The 20,072-nt window shown below is 43.8% G+C and overlaps 1 protein-coding gene across 1 annotated transcript; it reads left to right on the plus strand.

The window, feature by feature from the left end:
- Positions 1-4,518: 4,518 nt before the first annotated feature.
- Positions 4,519-17,381, plus strand: pdgfrb (platelet-derived growth factor receptor, beta polypeptide; the record flags this gene model as incomplete). Its single annotated transcript, XM_083685919.1, has 22 exons — positions 4,519-4,567; positions 4,979-5,260; positions 5,605-5,862; positions 6,213-6,343; positions 6,752-6,917; positions 7,966-8,146; positions 8,554-8,669; positions 8,983-9,106; positions 9,688-9,896; positions 10,212-10,306; positions 10,592-10,724; positions 10,962-11,066; positions 11,315-11,425; positions 11,912-12,071; positions 12,302-12,468; positions 13,000-13,118; positions 13,270-13,392; positions 13,656-13,767; positions 14,325-14,424; positions 14,732-14,837; positions 14,996-15,279; positions 15,672-17,381. 22 exons carry the CDS (start codon positions 4,519-4,521, stop codon positions 15,814-15,816), a joined length of 3,276 nt encoding a protein of 1,091 aa, XP_083542045.1. The 3' UTR covers positions 15,817-17,381.
- Positions 17,382-20,072: the final 2,691 nt, after the last annotated feature.

The following is a 20,072-nucleotide window of genomic DNA, read 5'->3' on the forward strand; positions in this document are numbered from 1 at the left end:
TCAGTACACAATGTCCCACGCTTGTTCTTTGTTAGCGTCTGATGTTGTGTTCTATCCATTGTTGTGGTGAGTAGATGGCTTGTCATGCTTTGTCATGCTTGCATTGTGTGGTGCTGTCTTCTGTCTCTAGTTGTGTGTAGTGCTATTTTTTTTGTCTGTGTTCTTTCTCTGGCTATGCTGTGCTGAGCTCTGTGTCTGGTCAGTGGTCTTGGTGGTCTGCAGCATCACTGATGCATCACTCCCTCACACCCACACAAGGGAAGCATTTCCCCGTACAGGAAGCCAATGCTGCATTTTGGGAGGTTTTTGGACAAGTTTCTCCCTTTTGTTATTTAATGTATTTTGCTCCCTGAGAGTGCAGCCTTTCCCCCTGAGACACACTCAGAAAGGCAAACGCTCGGTTGCAAATGGGATTCGGAAAGCGGTTCCCACCTCATCATGAACTGCAACATCATTGCCAGATGTTTAAATAAAACACAGCCCAGTATATATAGATAATCCCCAGAGAGGCATCCAGCTTACTGGCTACACACACACACACACACACACTTATCTTGAGGCTGTGTGTAGGCTGCATGCGCCCCTGTACGGTTGGACACAACCATCTTCCATGTCAGCGGGTGACACTTTGAGTGTGGTGGGGTTGGGAACGAGCTCTGGGAAGGGTCAATCAGGCATGTGATTCCCAGCATCTCTGGGAAAACTCACGCTCTGGGATCCTAGTTTATCCTGCATGGTGATTACTATTATTATGACATCCCTAATGTAAACACCTAGTCATATCCTCCATCCCCCATGGCCTGTTGGGTAACATCACATATTGCAACCCTTAAACATCCCTCAATTGTGACATCACAATTAAAAGAACAGTTAACCACGGCAACCAATGGTGATTGTTTGTGACATCACAAACATGTTCCCTTGCCCCATGACAACGGATTATATAGTAATTGTGGTTAGGATGGTGATTGTGACATCACTTTGCCCATTGTCCAAAGGTTGCTCTCCTCTGTTGCTTCATTGACTGTTCTGTACATGTTACTGTGGTTCCAGTCAATGCATTTCTGTCCAGTTCCTCTGGGACCAACTGGTACCAACTGGTACCAACAGGGTTACTGAAATGCCTCCAGAGCCTCTTGGCAGATACTTCAGTGGTGCATTGTCAGAGAGGGTTCTGCCAATGCTCTGACCCTCTTTCCGCTTCATAAAAGGTCTATTACACATTCAAAGGTCTGACCTGGATGAAGATGGGCAGACACACACTAACCACAGTGTCCCCCAATGCAGTCTAGCCTACCGAGATCAGAATAACATCTTGTTCTTAGAATTCTGTGGTCAAGCGTTTTGAGGAGCATGTCTGTGTCTCTAAGCATAAACATGGAGAGTGTTTTTTTAATATATAGGGTCAGCTCCCGACGGTCATGTCCACTCTGCTATCCGCCCCCCCCCCCCCCCCCCCCAACCCCAACCCCTCCTCAGAGGCCTACTGGGTTCCTCCAGGCCAGTAACCCTCTGATCTCAGACACTCTGTCCCTGTCAGCTCCTGCTTTCATGGGTCAGATTCCTCCTGAAAGGCCTCCATTCAAAGCCAGCTTCCCCACTGCCCGCTAGTGAACACACCACCCTCCTCATATCACACTAGAAAAACATTATTCTTCCCCCCCCTCTCTTCCACCTCTGAGGCCTGTAAGACCAATATAAGATGTACCAAATGTGCTGAAACTTTTTTATAGAATGTTTACCTGTGGTTTTAGCTACAGTCGATGTGAGGAATCTCATAGACGACATCTCTACAGTAACACAGTCATTATTTTGTTTTTCTCTTCTGATGTTCAATGTCATAATTAATCACAGTAGGAATATGTGAATCTTCTGTAACCAAGTGACACTGCTGTCACCAAATTCGTCAGTCTTCCATAGTCGTCACTGGTGACTGGTGTTCATAAAATGTGATGTACAGCTTCCTCGGTCACGGGTCCCTCTCTGAGTGTGCTGCAGTGTGGCCTTCTGGGACAGTGTGACCCCCAGGCCCCCCTCTGCTCCTGCCACCGTCCCCAGTGTATCAGCAGTCCTGGGAAAGTTTCAGAGGAATACTGTGGGAACGTGAACTGTACCGTACACAAATGATGGAGAGGGCAGGGGGTGGGGCGTGTGTGTGTGTGTGTGTGTGTGTGTGTGTGTTTGAGGTGGATGGGGGTGAAGGGGGGGGTGGGGGTAGTGGAGAGTGTGCAGTATGTGTTCTTGTACACACTTGTCTGAGTGTGTGTGTGTGTGTGTGTGTGTGTGTGTGTGTGTATGTGTGTGCGCGTACGTGCATGTGTGTGTGTGTGTGTGTGTGCGCGTACGTGCATGTGTGTGTGTGTGCCTGCGTGTGTATGAGAGAACCAAAAAAAAGAAACCCAATCAAACTTGACACAGGGCCCTAGCGCAGGACAACGTCAAGTCCCTCTCTGCTCTCTGAAGCCTCTGTCTTTATTAGAACCAGGAGGCGGGGGAGGAAATGGACGACTCATGTTATTGGAACAGCTCAAGAGCTCCAGTTTGTGGAGCGGAAGTGCCACAGGCAGTCTCTCAAAGCTCCAAGATGTATCTCATTTTGAGTTAATCATGGCAATAATTCTATCAACACCCTATCAACACGTATTGCCTTGCTTATGGGATTATGTATTATGTATGTTTTCCCATAAAAAAACAGTTAACCATTGAACAATCTGGAAATATTTTTCTTGATGGCTCCTCCTTGTGAGGAGGAACATCTTTGAGTGAAGTTGAAGGGGATAGTTGGAGAAGTTACATTCACCCAATGTTTTTTTTACTAAACATGTTTTCAATTATAGACAAACAAAATAAACAATTAAATGTCTTCAAATAGACATAATGCAATGTAGTTCATAATCAAATAAAATTCAGGATAGGTTTCATGATTTTTCCACTGACTCCCTCGAAGGATTCCTCCCCCTCTTTTTTCTCCTCCCTCTCTTCCCAAGGCTCTTTTCTTCCGCCCTCTCTCCTTTTCCCACCCTCGTATTGCAAACAGGCCTGTGATCTATCCTTAACTGTTTCCAGACGCTTGCCTGCTGCACCCCTTCCCTGTACCCCCCCCCCCCCCACCCCAAACACCCACACTTCCATTTCCACCCACATCAACAACCTCCTTCCCCTGTGAGTTCTAGATACTTCCCTCTGTCTACCTAGATTATCATGAAGGGTTTACTCAGGAATGGTTTCCTGCTCTTCTATTGGCTGATCTGTGTTCAGTGAGGGATGAGCGATGTCACCTTTGACCCCAGTGACCTTTGACTTGATGCTGAAGTAGTGACATCACATTTAAAACATTTTAAAGTAACATATTAGAGTTGAGTTTTCATACATGTGAGTATTGTCTCATCACCATAGCAGCCTATCCGTAAACAAAACACCAAAAATGTGATTTGCTGTTCCCAGTTTAGAGGTTGTCCTTGTTTCATAATCACTTCAGTTTACTTAGAATCCAATTAACGGGGTACTGGAGTAGTTTTAGATGCAGCATTGTTGCTGCTGAGCGCGTTCGCAAAGCAGCACACACTGACCCGTTTGTTAGCGGACAGAATGCTGGCAAAACAAGAACAAAAACTCTCCAATATTGTTCTGTCCGTGTGCATTGAGGCATCACATACTTCCCTTGTGAACTCATGCTGCACGTAGAACTGGAATATTGTGTGCAGAACAGGCATCTTCTTTGAGAGAAACCTGCTAGAATCTCTTCTATCCACTTTATATCTATGAGAAAGGCCTCAACTCTGTGGCATATCTTTCGATAAGAAACAGATTGTGCAATCTTGACATCAGATTTACTCAGCGAGCTGCCAACTTAGTCTGACATCACCCAACTGGTCTTTCAAGAGCAAAAGGCATCCATCATGATATCTCAAACGAAGAGATTTTAATGAGAGGTTATGAGTGCACAGCATTCTCATGTTGAGAGCTCTAAGCTTTCCTGATGACTGTGTGCACTGGTGCAGGGGAGGCTGGTGGAGGTAGAAATTGGAGGACGGGCTCCTTGTAACGGATGACACGGAATGAGGAATGGTATCAAACACATGTGTTTGATACTATTCCTTATTCCGTTCCATGGATTACAAGGAGCCCGTCCTCCAATTTCTACCTGCATTAGAATGAGCCCGTCCTCCAATTTCTACCTGCATTACAATGAGCCCGTCCACCGATTTCTACCTCCATCAGCCTCCTCCTCTGACAGCGCAGCACTCTAACCTTGGTGCTGTCTCCATGTCTGTCTCACTCAGCTTGTTTATCAAATTAGGTATACACTGTACGAGGGACAAGTGGGGTAGGGAGTATTGCTTTGTTTTATTTTTAAACACTGGGTCAAGTGGAATATCATGCAATATTCACCAGAGGAATGTAATGCAGTCATAAGATGGAGTCTGGATGGATTATAATGCACCTATCAAAATGAAAGGTTCTTGATGTTGTTTTTATCTCTGTCTGCAGAATACATCTCCCCTGTAGCCTGCTACCATGAAGAGTGTGAGCGTGGCAACTCTCCATCTGACTGTCCTGGTCACAGGTGAGAGGAATAACCACTACATGTATCGAACACAATACATATTCACATAATCTGACATGAAAACATGATCACCATGCTGGTAGCATGATCATCATACAGGTAGGTTGTGATGGGGGGGATGAGATCTCCTCTAGCTCAGAATGTTGGACATTCATTAGCTAAATTACCTCAGAGGAAAAATATTGTATCTTGATGTAGAAGGGAGGAAAGAGCCTCCATCGGCTTACTGGATCTGTCATTAACAGTACATCATTAACCCCCCCCCCTCCCCATTAGCTCCAGACACTTCATATCCCTCATCACCGTGTAATTGGACGGATATCTCAGTTGTTTTTGCTATCTTAACCTTTGACCTTAGACTCTGTCTATCTGACCCCAAGCCTGACCCTCTCCTTGTTGTGTTGACTGCAGCTCTTCTGCACCTCTGCCCTGAGTTCCGTTGCCTAGAGATCACCCCTAGCAACAGCGAGGTCGTCATGGCGGCAGACTCCTCCCTGACCGTCACCTGTTCCGGCTGGGGTCCGGTCGGCTGGAGGTTCAAGCATGATGACGACGTTCCGAAGTTCAGAGTAGAAGACGGGAACACGACCAGTGTTCTGATACTGGAGAATGTGATGTGGAGACACACAGGGGTGTACGTCTGCTACGAGGTTGGGACTGAGGACACTAAAGAGCTGGCCGTGTTTGTGCCAGGTGAGACCACCGTTAAACGTTACCCCCCCCCCCCCCCCCCCCCCCCCCCCGTCAGATACTACACCAGGCTGAGGGAGACATAACTGACGTTGAGACAACCGATTGACGTTTCATGCATATCTAACAGTGGAGGCTGGTGGAGGTAGAAATCGGAGGACGGGCTCATTGTAATGCATGGAAAGGAAAGAGGAATGGTATCAAACACACATTACAATGAGCCTGTCCTCCAAATTCTACCTCCACCAGCCCCTGATATCTAAAGTAAAAAGCTATACAGTCACGTGACAACAAAGCTCTTATTCTCACAGTGTAAAATAAGTCTTCTCCTCTCTCCCCTCACACAGACTCTGAGGTGTGGTTCATCGAGTCCTCCCATGGCATGGTGACTAAGACCAGTGATGAGGGCATTATCCCCTGCGTGGTCACCAACCCCAAAATCAATGTCACCCTCTACGAGAGGGACAGTGACATGCCCCTGAAGGGGGTCTACATCCCCAGCGAGGGGTACAGGGCCCCCCTTGAGGACAGGACGTACGGGTGCCGTGGGGAGCTGAATGGGGAGGTCAAGGAGTCGCAGGCCTTCTATGTCTTCAGTATCGTTGGTGGGTATCTGGGATGAATGGGAGAAGGCCAGCGAAGTCTTCATTGAAACCTAGATTTTCTTTACACGACTACACTGATCCTGTCCATCGTGCGGATTATCCATGTCTGGATTTCGATTTTAGAGACACTATCAAACTATTATGCTTCGTAAGCAGTATACAGTATGCTCTCTGTATAAAACACTGTGCCTTAATAACAATGTCTCCTTCTCTCTCTCTTTCTCTCTCTCTCTCTCTCACACACACACACACACACACACACACACACACACACACACACACATATACACACACACACACACACACACACACACACACACACACACACACACACACACTTCCTGTCTCAGTCCCGGAGGCCATCGACCCCTACATCAATGCCTCGAAGACGGTGCTGAAGCAGGGCGAGGCTCTGACAGTTAACTGCACCGTTCACGGCGTTGAGCTGGTATTCTTCTCCTGGGATTACCCTAGCAGAGACGTGAGTGGGAGATTCCAGAACAAGGCCTTTTGTTTTACTTTCCGTTCACTAATCCCAGGAGGCTGCTCAAGGATTGTAAATTAAATCAAGATGTAGAGCCACACCTAGATTGTTAATCCCCCTTGAAATCCTACTCAGGACACATGGTTTTGATATCACAATACAGTAAACTAATGGGGGTGAAATTTGGAGAGGCTTTTGGCTTACAATGATATTGACATGGATATACTCGACAGTGGTGTAACAGAGGCTCTGAAATCATGTCCTGTTAGACTTGTAGTATCTGAGCCAGTTTGTTTAGACAACCGTCTCACCTAAGCAAGCCCTCTGAGAATACATTGATATCATGTAGGTCAGGTGTTTCAGTGTATGGAAAGAAAGAAACGGCCTCTATCCTATGTCCCTCAGTATGGCGCAATCGAGCCGCTGACAGACGTCCTGTCAGCCATGAGCATGCGCTCCTGCCTCATCATCCCCAGGGCAACGCTGGCGGATGCCGGCCAGTACGTGTGTCACGTCCACGAGGGCGTCCAAGACCAGAGCGCCTCCGCCAACGTCAACATCACTGTCCTCGGTGAGAGACACTGAGAGACTTTTGAATAACAAACCAAAGCTGGATAGATTATTATTAAAGTATTTTTTTTTTTGTTTAAAAGAGCACCCCTCATGAAATGAACCTTTGTACACTAGGTAAGAAAGGCGCCTCTATTCAAACAAATGAAAATTTGAATTGTTATTTTCTTTGGAGGTCAGTAAAAACATAACATCTGTGTTTTGTGTGAGACAGACCTTTGACAATTACAGTGTATAGTTGTTGATAGTTTGGCAGTGTACAGTCAAACAAACTTGTAATAGAATATTCTCAATCAGATCGAGAAGAGTTAGGACTGTTTTTATACTTGAGGTATTTTTCCTCCCAACATTTGAAGTGACCACAAATTCAAACTAAGTGCATCTAACAACCTGTAAATTGAATGTCAGCAAAAAGAAGATGTGTTCTAGCACAAACAAGCCTCGAACATTTCTCCCGCTCACCCTCTCCGTCTTTGAGGGTTTACTGTACAGCCATGCCTCTGTGAATGCTTACTCTATCCCCGGTGAGGTGTGTTATATTTATAAAAGCCCACAGTAACCAAACATGCACAAACTGCTCTCCTTCATAGAGCCAGGCCAGCACGCTGGGAGTCTGGCTCTCTCTGACTTCTGGACTGGCCGCTGGAAATGACAGATCCTGTCTCCAGTTTAACAGGCTAAATAGAGAGCTTTGTAGCCACCTTAGTGAACAGTGAACAGTGAACAGTGAACAGTAAACAGTGTCGAGTCAGCAATAAACACTGAATACTGAGTACATAGGCTACTGCTCTCACAAGTATAGTAAACTGTTTTTAAAGGGCACTTTGGATATCATGGCCCACAGGATAGCATGCATAGCACCAGAGGCTAAGAGATGTAGAAAGGCTCACAGGGTTGTGGATCTGAAATTGAAAGGACAAAGGGTTTCGTCTCCAGCTATCCTAATCTTTGCTTTAGCCAACTCTTTCATTGTTGTATTGCTATTTCTTCCCCCACAGTACTACAAGTCCTTGCAGGAGTTCTTACTAATGGCAAATTCTTCCCTTCAGAACGAGGATATGTAGAGCTGAGGTCCGTTCAGGAGCGGAACGTCTCTGCTCAGCTGCATGAGAACGTGGAGCTGAGGGTGGAGATCGATGCGTATCCTGCTCCCCGTGTGCACTGGAGCAAAGACAACGCCACCGTCACTGGGGACAGCACCATCAGAACCAGGCAGGAGCACGAGACCAGGTGAGACGATCCAGGTGGTGGCCGACAACCGTCTAGTGATCTTGAACGTACGCCGTATAACACATACCATTAGACACAGCATGACTGAACAGTTATTAACCATCACCATCAACACCCTGAGACATCTTCCCCCTATCAGTCAACGCTAGATAAGCCCTAGACCGCAGGTAATACAATCCTCTCACACAGCAAGGCTAAATCAGTCAACACAAGGCGTGAACCAGAGACAGACTAAGACTATCTATGAGAGAGCTAGCAATGAATGACAAACATGATGCATTGGCATACCATGCAAGTGGAATTTCCGTATTTAGGGCATTTGACGCTTTTGCTCAATGTGTCTCCTGCACAGTATGTTCTAACCGTGTGTGATTGTGTTGTGGTTGTGGTTCACCCTGCTATCTCAGATACGTCAGCACTTTGACTCTAGTGAGGATCAGGATGGAACAGAAAGGCCTCTACACCATTCTCGTCGCCAACGGAGATGACACCAAGGAGGTGACCTTTGATCTGGAGGTCAAAGGTGAGAGGCCCTTGCTACAAATGTAAACACCCTTGCTTTCATCAGATTCACCACTTAACTATATCAATAGATTAATAGGGTATGTAGTGCCCCTTATTAAATGAATAGTTCCCAAACCAACCATATTCCAGGATAACCTCGCTAAATCTGACATTTTGGGTGACCCAATAGATAATTCCATATTTCTGGCCACAACTGAGTCATAGAATATTACCTCATCACAAAGGAACTAGCCATTACCCACCAGTGGATATACAGTACCGACCATTTTGGAAACACTGAGGTAAATTACCCCCACAATCCTTCTCTCCAGTCTCCTCTCAGATCACGGAACTTATGGATCACCACCTCCCAGGGAAGAGGCACGCTGTGACCTGTGCGGCTGAGGGGGTGCCCTCCCCCACCATCCAGTGGTACAGCTGTGACAGCATGCTTAAGTGAGTGATGTCATCATCATCATCATCATCATTATCATCATCACTGGACCTTACTGACCACTAGAGGGCAGACTACACACACTAGTTGATGTTTTCTGTTGGCGTTTTAGTCATTGAAATATACAAAGAGGTGCCAGGCAGCTGTTGAGATCTAGTTAAACAAGCCATCTAGTTTGGATGACAACTCTTATTCTTGGGTTTCTAAGTTGGGATATGCTGTGATTGCATTCACTTGATATACCTTCATCCAAATACTGTAACCTGACACTGTTGACACACCTGCATAGCTACCGACAGTGCCCCCCATAAGTGTTGGAAAGAGGAAGCACTTTGTCTTCTTTTAGCTCTATACTCCAAGAGTTTGGACTTGAAATCAAACATTACTAGGAGGTTAAAGTAGAGATTCTCAGCTTTAATTCAATGTTTTCTTTTTTCAGATTAGTTTCACCATTCAGAAATGACAACCCTTTTTATGCATAGTCCCCCTATTTCAGGGCTTACTTATGGAGGGCACTGTATATGGAGACCAATTGTGACATCCTTGTGGGGACACCTGTGGTGACGGTGTCATCCTCTCTCAGGTGCAGTAACCGGACCACTGCGTGGCAGCCTCTGGTGGCAGACCCGGAGACCCTCAGCATCCAAACCAACGTCAGCTACAATGAGAGCCGTAAGATCGGCCAGGTGCGCAGTCAGGTGACCTTCCACACGCCGCAGCAGGTGACTGTGCGCTGTGAGGCGAGCAACGAGGGAGGCATCAGACGGCGAGACGTCAAACTGGTGTCCAACAGTAAGTATTGTACCTCATTTTGTATTGTGAATATTGTGTATTTTCTGTATTTTGTATTGTATATACTAGTATTTTCTCCCCTGTAGTTTCAGCTTGAGCCTTGAAATGTAGCCTGACCCATGTTTATAACCAGTGGTTTATGTTCTGTGTGAATGTTATACCGAAGGCTGAATGAACTCTGTGTTAAAGCTGGATATTAATGTTCTGTGTGTGTGTGTGTGTGTGTGTGTGTGTGTGTGTGTGTGTGTGTGTGTGTGTGTGTGTGTGTGTGTGTGTGTGTGTGTGTGTGTGTGTGTTTTCTTTGTTCGGTTCCAGCCCTGTTCTCCCAGGTGGCAGTGTTGGCTGCGGTTCTAGCTCTGGTGGTCATCGTCATCATCTCCATCATCGTCCTCGTCGCTGTGTGGAGGAAGGTGAGCCAGTACAGTAGCACCTGTGCGCCTGTGGAAAAGTCAGATACAGTAGTCAAATACTCAAGGCTCTGTTTGTCTCTCTCTCTAACTGTCTCTCTCTCTCTCTAACTGTCTCTCTCTCTAACTCTCTCTCTAACGGTCTCTCTCTCTGTCTAACTCTCTCTCTAACTGTCTCTCTCTAACTGTCTCTCTCTAACTGTCTCTCTCTAACTGTCTCTCTCTCTGTCTAACTCTCTCTCTAACTGTCTCTCTCTCTAACTGTCTTTGTCGTGTGTTTGGCCCCAGAAGCCTCGGTATGAGATAAGGTGGAAGGTGATAGAGTCGGTGAGCCTGGATGGCCATGAGTACATCTATGTTGACCCCATCCACCTGCCCTATGACCTGGCATGGGAGATGCCCAGAGACAGCCTGGTGCTGGGTAAGGGACTAGGGAAGAAGGGGGGTGCCCCCAATCTGCACCCCTGTTTTCATTTATAATGTTATATGAATAAAATAGTGTTTAGTTGACTCATTTTGTACATGTATCCACTGCAAGCACTGTAGTTGAAAATAGTCTATGTTTAATGTTTGTGCGCATTGATTGTCATTGGATAATTGATATTCTGACAACATATTTTTATGACTTATTTGTGTCAATATTTGTGTTGTGTTGCAGGTCGCACTCTTGGGTCAGGAGCATTTGGCAGAGTGGTCGAGGCGACCGCATATGGTATCGGTCATTCCCAGTCCAGCACAAAAGTGGCAGTGAAAATGCTCAAATGTATGTGATCACAAACAACTAAACAATGAACCATCTGTTCTTTCATGTTTGTTTGCCAGTATGCATCAACCAGCATGTACAAAAAAATACTGTCGGTTTAATAATGGTCTTCAACATGGTTGCATGAGTCAGATGAGGATGAATAACAGTCTCTCTCATGACTCACAGCTGCAACAGCAAAGAAAAACAATATTTTGTGATAATAATAAATTATAATATTGTGTGACCTCTGTTGTCGTGCCCCTCAGCCACAGCCAGGAGGAGTGAGACCCAGGCCCTGATGTCAGAGCTGAAGATCATGAGTCACCTGGGACCTCACCTCAACATCGTCAACCTGCTGGGAGCCTGCACCAAACAGGGTGAGCCCTGCTAACCTCCACATTCTGCAATGAAATACATTCATTGTATACAAATATACATATATGCTCAATATATATATATATATATATATATATATATATATATATATATATATATATATATATAGTACCAGTCAAAAGTTTGGACACACCTTCTCATTCAATGGTTTTTCTTTCTTTTTATTATTTTCTACATTGGAGATTAATATTGAAGACATCAAAACTATGAAGGAACACATATGGAATTATGTAGTAAACAAAAAAGTGTTAAACAAACCAGAATATGTTTTAGATTTTAGATTCTTCAAAGTAGCCACCTTTTGCTTTGATGACAGCTTTGTACACTCTTGGCAAGGTGTGTCCAAACTTTTGACTGGTACTGTATATACATATATATATACACAGTATATATATATACAATGACACTGAAATATTATTCACCACTGAAAATAAATGATTTCAATGACTTGACCCTTGACCCTGCAGGCCCTCTTTACCTGGTGACGGAGTACTGTCGCTATGGCGACCTGGTGGACTACCTGCACAGGAACAAGCACTCATTTCTGCAGTACTATGCTGAGAAGAACCAGGAGGACTCTGGGTGCCGCATCTCTGGAGGGAGCAGCCCCATAAGCCAGAGGAAAGGGTGAGCACTCACACCAGGGGAGGCTGCTGGAGGTAGAAAGTGGAGGGTTGCTGTCAAAAACTCTTTAGTAGACCTTACCAGCTTTAAGGGGGTTTCTGTGGAGAGGAATAGATCTGAGTGTGGACATGCACACATAAGAAATGTTGAAAAAGTGTTTTTTTCACAAATATGATTGAATGTTATAAAGTCAAATATAATCTAATCCTAATGTGTCCCAAATATCTTTGCAGCTATGTGTCGTTTGGCAGCGAGTGTGATGGAGGCTACATGGACATGAGTAAAGACGAGCCGTCCATCTACGTACCCATGCAGGAGCAGAAGGACACAATCAAATACGCTGACATCCAATCTTCTCCATACGAGTCCCCCTACCACCAGAACCCCTACCAGGAGCAAGGTACTGTACAGAGACTCCAGACCCGGCCTCTACTTCTTCTACAGTACATACTGTACAGGGGAGGCTGGTAGAAGTAGAAATCGGAGGATGGCCTCATTGTAACACATGGAACAGAATAAGGAATGGTGTTTGATGCCATTCCTCATTCCATTCCATGCATTAGAATGAGCCTGTCCTCTGATTTCTACCTTCACCAGCCTCCCCTGTCTTCCACATGCTGTAGTAGTAGAGGAAAGAGAACAGACAAACAAAACCAAAGCGTCATGTTTGTATACTGTATAAAGGTCAGTCCTGTAAGACAACCAGTGCCAGACATATGGGTTGCACATGAGGCTGAGACATGGTAGTGTATATGGAATATATGTTTTTGTATCTGGCCTATAATGGCAGCATTGATACCTTGAAAACTACTATTCTATATAGATGCAGCATCTGAAAATCTGTAAACGCTTTCACTGTATGTTTCCTTTTTTTTCCATTAATGGACTCTTCCACCCATTTCACTGCCCCCCCCCCCCCCCCCCCCCCCAGGTCAAACCAGAGTGGACTCTGCCATGGTCATCAGTGACTCCCCTATCCTCAGCTACACCGACCTGGTTGGCTTCAGCTACCAGGTGGCCCAGGGCATGGAGTTCCTGGCCTCCAAGAACGTATGTCCTTCTGTATTACAACCTTCATTCCTTTGACCTTTGACCATTTTCAATGTTTAGATTTGAAATGCAAGTAAGTATAGAATGTGTTTCCCCCCGTTGTGAATAGTCCCGCCTTATATGGGCTCCCTGGTTTTTCTCGTTTCCCTAGTGTGTCCACCGGGACCTGGCAGCCAGGAACGTGCTGATCTGTGAGGGGAAGCTGGTGAAGATCTGTGACTTTGGCCTAGCCAGAGACATCATGCATGATTCCAACTACATCTCCAAAGGCAGTGTGAGTGTCAGGGTTGGGGGAGGGGGGTTCACCACCTTTACCCATACTGGGAACAATGCATTCACATTGTGTCAGATATTGCATGAAGTTAAAATTGTATTTTGAGTAAAGATAATGTAATGTAATCTGGTTTTATATTGTTTTTAATGACGGCATAGAGGTTGGCTATAAATTACATGAACTGACAGTACAGCCTCATTACAGTGCATGTTTATCCTTCGGTGTCTCATATTGACTTTGTCCCTGATGACCCCTCCTCTCAGACCTTCCTGCCTTTGAAGTGGATGGCCCCAGAGAGCATCTTTCATAACCTCTACACTACCCTGAGCGATGTCTGGTCTTTTGGGATCCTACTGTGGGAGATCTTCACTCTGGGTCAGTGGACAGAAATGGGAGTTAGCTCCGAGATTGAAGACAAGCAATTATTGTTTAATCCAAACAGGAAATGCTTAGGGGAACTGGAGGTCATTTAGGTTTATCAGAAATCTAGGGTAATAATGGCAGTCATGGCTGCTCCAAAGAGCTGAACTTTGAATGACATGTCTCAGTGTTTGTTTATATAATTCATTCCATTATAGAGGACATAAAATGCAGTCTACTGCATATCATGTTTAAACAGACCAGGCAATAAGGTTCTTTGAATAGGACATGACAGTTTGCATGTCTAATTATTATTAGTCTATTCAGTTGCCTTGAGAGTCAGATGTGTTCTTGTTGTCATTAGCCACAGTCAAGGTTTATAATCAATGAATTTTAGATTTTTAGAAGCTGTGTGGAGAACCTTTTTTTCGTGGGAAAGAAAATGAGTGAGAATTTGTCCTCAATAGGGCATTAAGGGAGAAGAGATGGTTTTTGAGACTTGTTAAGTGATTCTAAAAATACTTTTTGAAGTGTTTTTAAGGTCAGCTTTTAAATGTTTGGTGTTCTGACAGGAGGAACCCCCTACCCTGACCTGCCCATGAACGAGCTGTTCTACAGTGCCTTGAAGAGAGGCTACCGCATGTCCAAGCCTAACCACGCCACAGACGAAGTGTAAGATACTACCATGACCTGACCTCGGTTCAAATAATATTTTAAATCATTTCAAATACTTTGCTGTGCTTGACTGAGTTTGCCTGGCACAATGGAGCCAATGAAATAGTCTCAAAATTGCAAACCCGCCCATCAGGCACTCCAGGCAGGCCAAGTATTCAAGTATTTGAAGTATATTATTTAGACCGAGGTCTGATCATGAAACTATCACCATCTTTCTTGAAGGCCTAAATATCTCTCCCCTTGGTTCTGCTTTTGTGAAATGTTATAGTGTGTAAATAATGTTTTTTTGTGGCATGTCTTCCAGTTATGATGTCATGCAGAAGTGCTGGGATGAAAAGTTTGAGAAGAGACCAGAGTTCTCCTTTTTGGTCCACACCATGGGGAACCTGCTGACAGACAGCTATAAAAAGGTATCTTATTTCTGTACATATCACCACAGCTGCCTAACAGTGCCTAACAGTGCCTAACAGTGCCTAACAGCCACTGTTGTGTTAACATGTTAATGTCATTGAATGAATACAGTACTGTACTGTATGTGCATTGATTGATTGTTAATTGATTGGCACAGAGATACTGCCAGGTCAACGACAGCTTCTTCAAGAGTGACCATCCGGCGGTGGCACGCACCAAACCCAGACTGCCCTTGCCCTTCCCCAACCCGGCCTTCGCCCCATCCACTGCCCCTGCCACGCCTCAGGACCCCAACTCGAACCCCAGCACTGGAGACTTCAGACAGGAGGCAGACGGAGAGGAAGTAACGGCCTCGTACAACGAGTACATCATCCCCATCCCAGACCCCAAGCCTGAGGAAGTCTGCGTGGAGGCAGACATGCAGACGGAAAGCCCCTCGAGGTATGGCTGACATTCTGCCTGACCACAAACACTGCCGTGTGCCAAGTACTGGGCACGGCACAGAGGGATGATGAGACATATTTACTCAACGGGACTTTGAGTCCTTTTTTCTACACACCCACACAGCCAGATGTGGAATTGAAACAATAGTGACATTATGTCACCATGTATACATCACGACCCATGTGGATTGTGTATACAGTACAAATGATATTGAAAAAAAAACCCTGAATGAAGCTAAGTTAACATTGCAGTTCTGGTTGGACTGTTTGATTATTGACTCCGTAGTGTGACACAGTGTCTTAAATACATACATGTAGATGAATCAGTCATAGATTAAGAGATCTAATTGAAGGTTTATTACTGGACTCCTGTGTTCTTATTCCCCTCAGCTCTCTGGCTCTTGAGGAGGACACTGACTCCATCTCCCAGGGTACAGCAGACACCATTCCAGAGGACGAGAAACTTCTGACCAACCAGCGAGAGGTACCGTTGGAAATTTCTGGGACCCCAGAAGTGGAAGACAGCTTCCTGTAGCCTTTTGAAAATGTATTTGTTCCTGGGAATGGTTGTTTACATTCGCTTCAGGAGATAAATTAGGAGAGAATGTAGAAACCGCAATGAGTTAGTGATCGTGGATATCACCACAAAAAACTATGGCAATGGTGAATGGAAATTTCAAAAGCTTTGCCTTCACTTTAAATGTATTCAAAGTAAATAATTACCATAGAACTAGGATTCCTAATAATATAATAATATTACTACATTTATTATGATTTCAATGTTACCCATGTCAAGTTATCCCCTATGAAGTATTGAGATTCTAGGGGCAATTTGAAATAGCCTTCATGAATATGGTACTGTACCCTCCTCCTCCAGTGTAATAACAGGGAAGGTCATAGATGACCAGTAGCAGACAATCTTTGACATAGCCTACTGTAGTATTGATGGTCATTATTATTGTGATTTGTCTCATGTCCCATGATAATCATTATCACGTTATATAGTGAATGTGTTGTTCTTTTTATGTTATGACAAAAAATCATAACTCTTGTTATATTGAGGCCTAGTAAACCCAAGTTGACTAAGTTAAAAACTAAAAGTTTCCCCAGGCATTTTCTTACATATAACATCGAAGGGGAAAATAGGTTTTGGTATTTTGCATGTCTACAAAAACCTAAATGTTCCCATGGTGAAACGGGTGATTTAGTAATTGTCTGGATTTTTGGGTAATTTACAAACAATGGAATGAGGTTTGTACATCTCCTCAACAATGGGCTATGACATTCTAAAATATGAGATGCACTGTTTGAAGTACTCGGTTGTTTGTTCCTTTGAGTTACAAATGTGTGATTACTATTCAATGTGATTTTTGTAGTGGGGTTATATGTAGTAATTTGAATGGATGCCTGTATGTTTCTAAAATGTTTAAGTGAATTTAAAATAGATTTTAGAAGCTTTACATTGCAGATTTCTGTATCAATTTTGCACTTTACAATGTTTCGGAAACATGAACATTTACAAGAAAGGATTTCAAGGTACAGTGCATGAGCGATTGAGAGATTAATGAGATTTAATGGCATGGTCTTATATGGAGGGACTTTTCACTTCTCATTTCTATCAAAATGTCCTCAATTCAACTCTTCCTCTGTACTTGTTACTGAATGAAAATAATGTAAGCGTATCACTGCCTTAACACAAGCTGGTACAAGAGAGTCTTTATGTAGTGTGAGAATCACTGATTTAATATCTTTCAAGTGTTTGTGTATAAAGAAACCAGTTTATGAAAAATACTGAATAATGCAAAAAATAAAAAGATGTAATAGAAAATGTTCTTTTGAAAGACTTTCATCAAAGATACATCAAAGGTCTAGTTAAGCTCGGCCTACATCTCTGTAGCTGAGACAGTACAATGTAAATGATATTCTTTCTTGTATATATATTTGTCACATGGTATAGGAATGCAGGAATGCAGAACACACTACAGTGCATACTGTTGAATATTCACTCACGCTACGGTACCAAAGCTTTTCTGTATGTTTACAAATGTATTTTTTATAAGCAGTATGTTTGTATGTTAAAAGTCTTTATATGAAAATAAAAGTTTATAATGAAAATATCATTGATAACTTTATTGTGTCTCCAGTCCTGTTTAACATAAGCTAATGAAGGTTGTAATAAGGTTGTAATAATATAATACAATTATAATAAGCTTATAATCACTTATTAAAGAGGTTAGTGAAGAGGTTCAGTGACCTGTAATGTAGAACTTCTTTGTTTTACTCCATATAGTAGTCTCCTTCATTGTAACTACACTGAATTAATGTCACTCACAGTCTTGTCTTTTCATTATTTGGCCATATTCACTCAGTTTGGAAGACAACATTTCCGCACAGAAAGTCAACATGACCCAGAAAGTCAACATGACCCAGAAAGAACTGAGATTGATGCAAAATGAATCAATACCCCTAATTCACCTTCTTTTCCCCCCAATCAAAGGACTTTTAAAACATCTCTCTCTTGAACAAACAACCTCAAAACTCAACTCATCTACCGTGTCCATCATGGGTTCTCCACTACACCCCCCTTAAACCACCCTGGCCCCCTCTCACCCACAACCCTCAACCAATCCCCCCATCCCCCATCCCCTGATGAGGAGGCCCATCAAAGAGGCCTTTTACAGTCCTCCACAGTACCAGAAGTCTGTGCTGTGCTCCATCTGGGGCCGGGCAGCTGCGGACCATGGAGGCCTGCGTTAGGCAGTGTGATCACAGCCGATTAGTCTCACCTCCAAGGCACTGGGAGGATCTGCCTGTTCTAAAACCAAACCGAGACGCTGGGTCATTAGCAGGAAGCGTGACACCTCTCTCTCTCTCTCTCTCTCTCTCTCTCTCTCTCTCTCTCTCTCTCTCTCTCTCTCTCTCTCTCTCGCTCTCTCTCTCTCTCTCTCTCTCTCTCTCGCTCTCTCGCTCGCTCGCTCTCTCTCTCTCTTTCTCTCAGAGGGTTGTTGTTTTGGCTGTCTGTTGCTCACACAGGGAGAGAGGTGACAGCAGAAGGAGACGGTCAGGGTTTGAGGATCTCTTGTCTAGCTTCTGGATGGTGGAAACATAGAATTCAAGGAGGTCACCAGAAATACACCTCTAAGCTGAAGACATCTGCAGGTACGGTGCATTTGGTGTACACAAAATAGATAACTAATTGATTGATTTAAGACATTTGCAGGTGCAGTTGATTGACTCATGGATGTATTGATTCATTGAAGATTGGAGGTTACTATAGGTTTCCCCAGTGCTACTGTTGGCCTTTTCATAGAGTCGTTTGTAACTAGAATTGTAGCAAGGTTGCGTATCTTGGATTGAGAGCCGAGGTATTCAGACGAGAATCTATAGCCATAGCAAAGACCTCTACTGGAATCTCTAACTGATAGAGCCATGGTTTCCCATAACAATTAGCCAGTTTAAATAAGAGAATATATCTTGTCATGCAAATATGTATCCTCCGAAATACCCTCTCCCAGTTAAAAGTGAGAAACAGAAGAAATACGAAGGGCTCCAATTTGCATGTGCAAAAAAGTGACAAAAAGAGAGCCAAGTCAGCCATCTTGCCCATCATATGTATAATAGATGCAACGAGACGTAATCCAGTGGGAGATTCGAATACTGCAACTAGCATTTGCATGATATGCATGATATTTCAGACTATTTACTAAAACTGTGGTTGAATAATCACTGTTTTCTCCAAAACATTGTTAAAGACAAGGTACAATAAAAAAAATAAAAATGATGCTGCAGAGTATTCTGAGTTGTTAGGTATTTTCTTGCTCTGGTCAGCACTATTTGCTCAAGCAAATTAGGGCCCTACGTGCGATAGCGTTCAAGTATTAGCAACTACACAAACAATTAATTAGTAGTCTTCCAGATGAAACCTGGTCATGAGAACACAATATTAGATTGAGGCAAATAGGAAGAATGAGGATGCCATCGTATTAAAGTTGACTAAGTAGATTTGTAAGACAAAACAGTAAAAGATTCAATCAGTATGAATGAAAACACAAACAGTGTTTATCAACAGATGAGGCAGGAGATCCGCCTGCCCCATAGGTGAGTGTTGCAAGTCCATTTGCCAAACGCCATTTCTCATAGAATCCATTGAAAGGTCAGTGGTTATATCCAGTTATATATATATTATCAATGATTTGCACTCACGTTGACCCGGCCAGAGCACTGTGGAACATCAGTTACAGGAACATTTCAGATACACTCACAACACAACAAAAATGATTAAATACAGATCTCCCAATACAACGAAAATAATACCAAACTTCTACTCATAAAATGGGCTGATGAACATGAAACATGTCTACATGACTACAACATATCTATAAAACATTGATATATCATATTTACAGTTTTCCGGAGGAAAGCTGGGAGAGTTCATTCAATGCGTGATGTCACAGCAGGACGTCTCCTTAGCGTGTCCACTGGCTCTGATCTTCGTTCACACTAGCATATCAAGCAGTATTATCAGCTTCATGTCAATAGTAAATAGTGGTCGGTTCTCACATTTACAAGCATATGTTAAAACTAGTTAAAACCAATTCAAACCAGATACTATGCCAGTCTTCAGAACAAATCCTTGCCTTGAAGTTATGACCTCTTGAGACTGATTTCCCAACCCTTTTAAGAAAAGGAGAAGTGTTTCAGGGAGCGTAAGTGACAGAGAAGCTCCCAAGGTGTGATGCTTCATTTCTCTCCCTGGTTGCCACAGATCTGGACGCAGTGACTAAACCCACA

Source organism: Argentina silus, assembly GCF_951799395.1.
Source record: "Argentina silus genome assembly, chromosome: 15".
In the NCBI taxonomy this organism is placed as follows: Eukaryota; Metazoa; Chordata; class Actinopteri; order Argentiniformes; family Argentinidae; genus Argentina; species Argentina silus.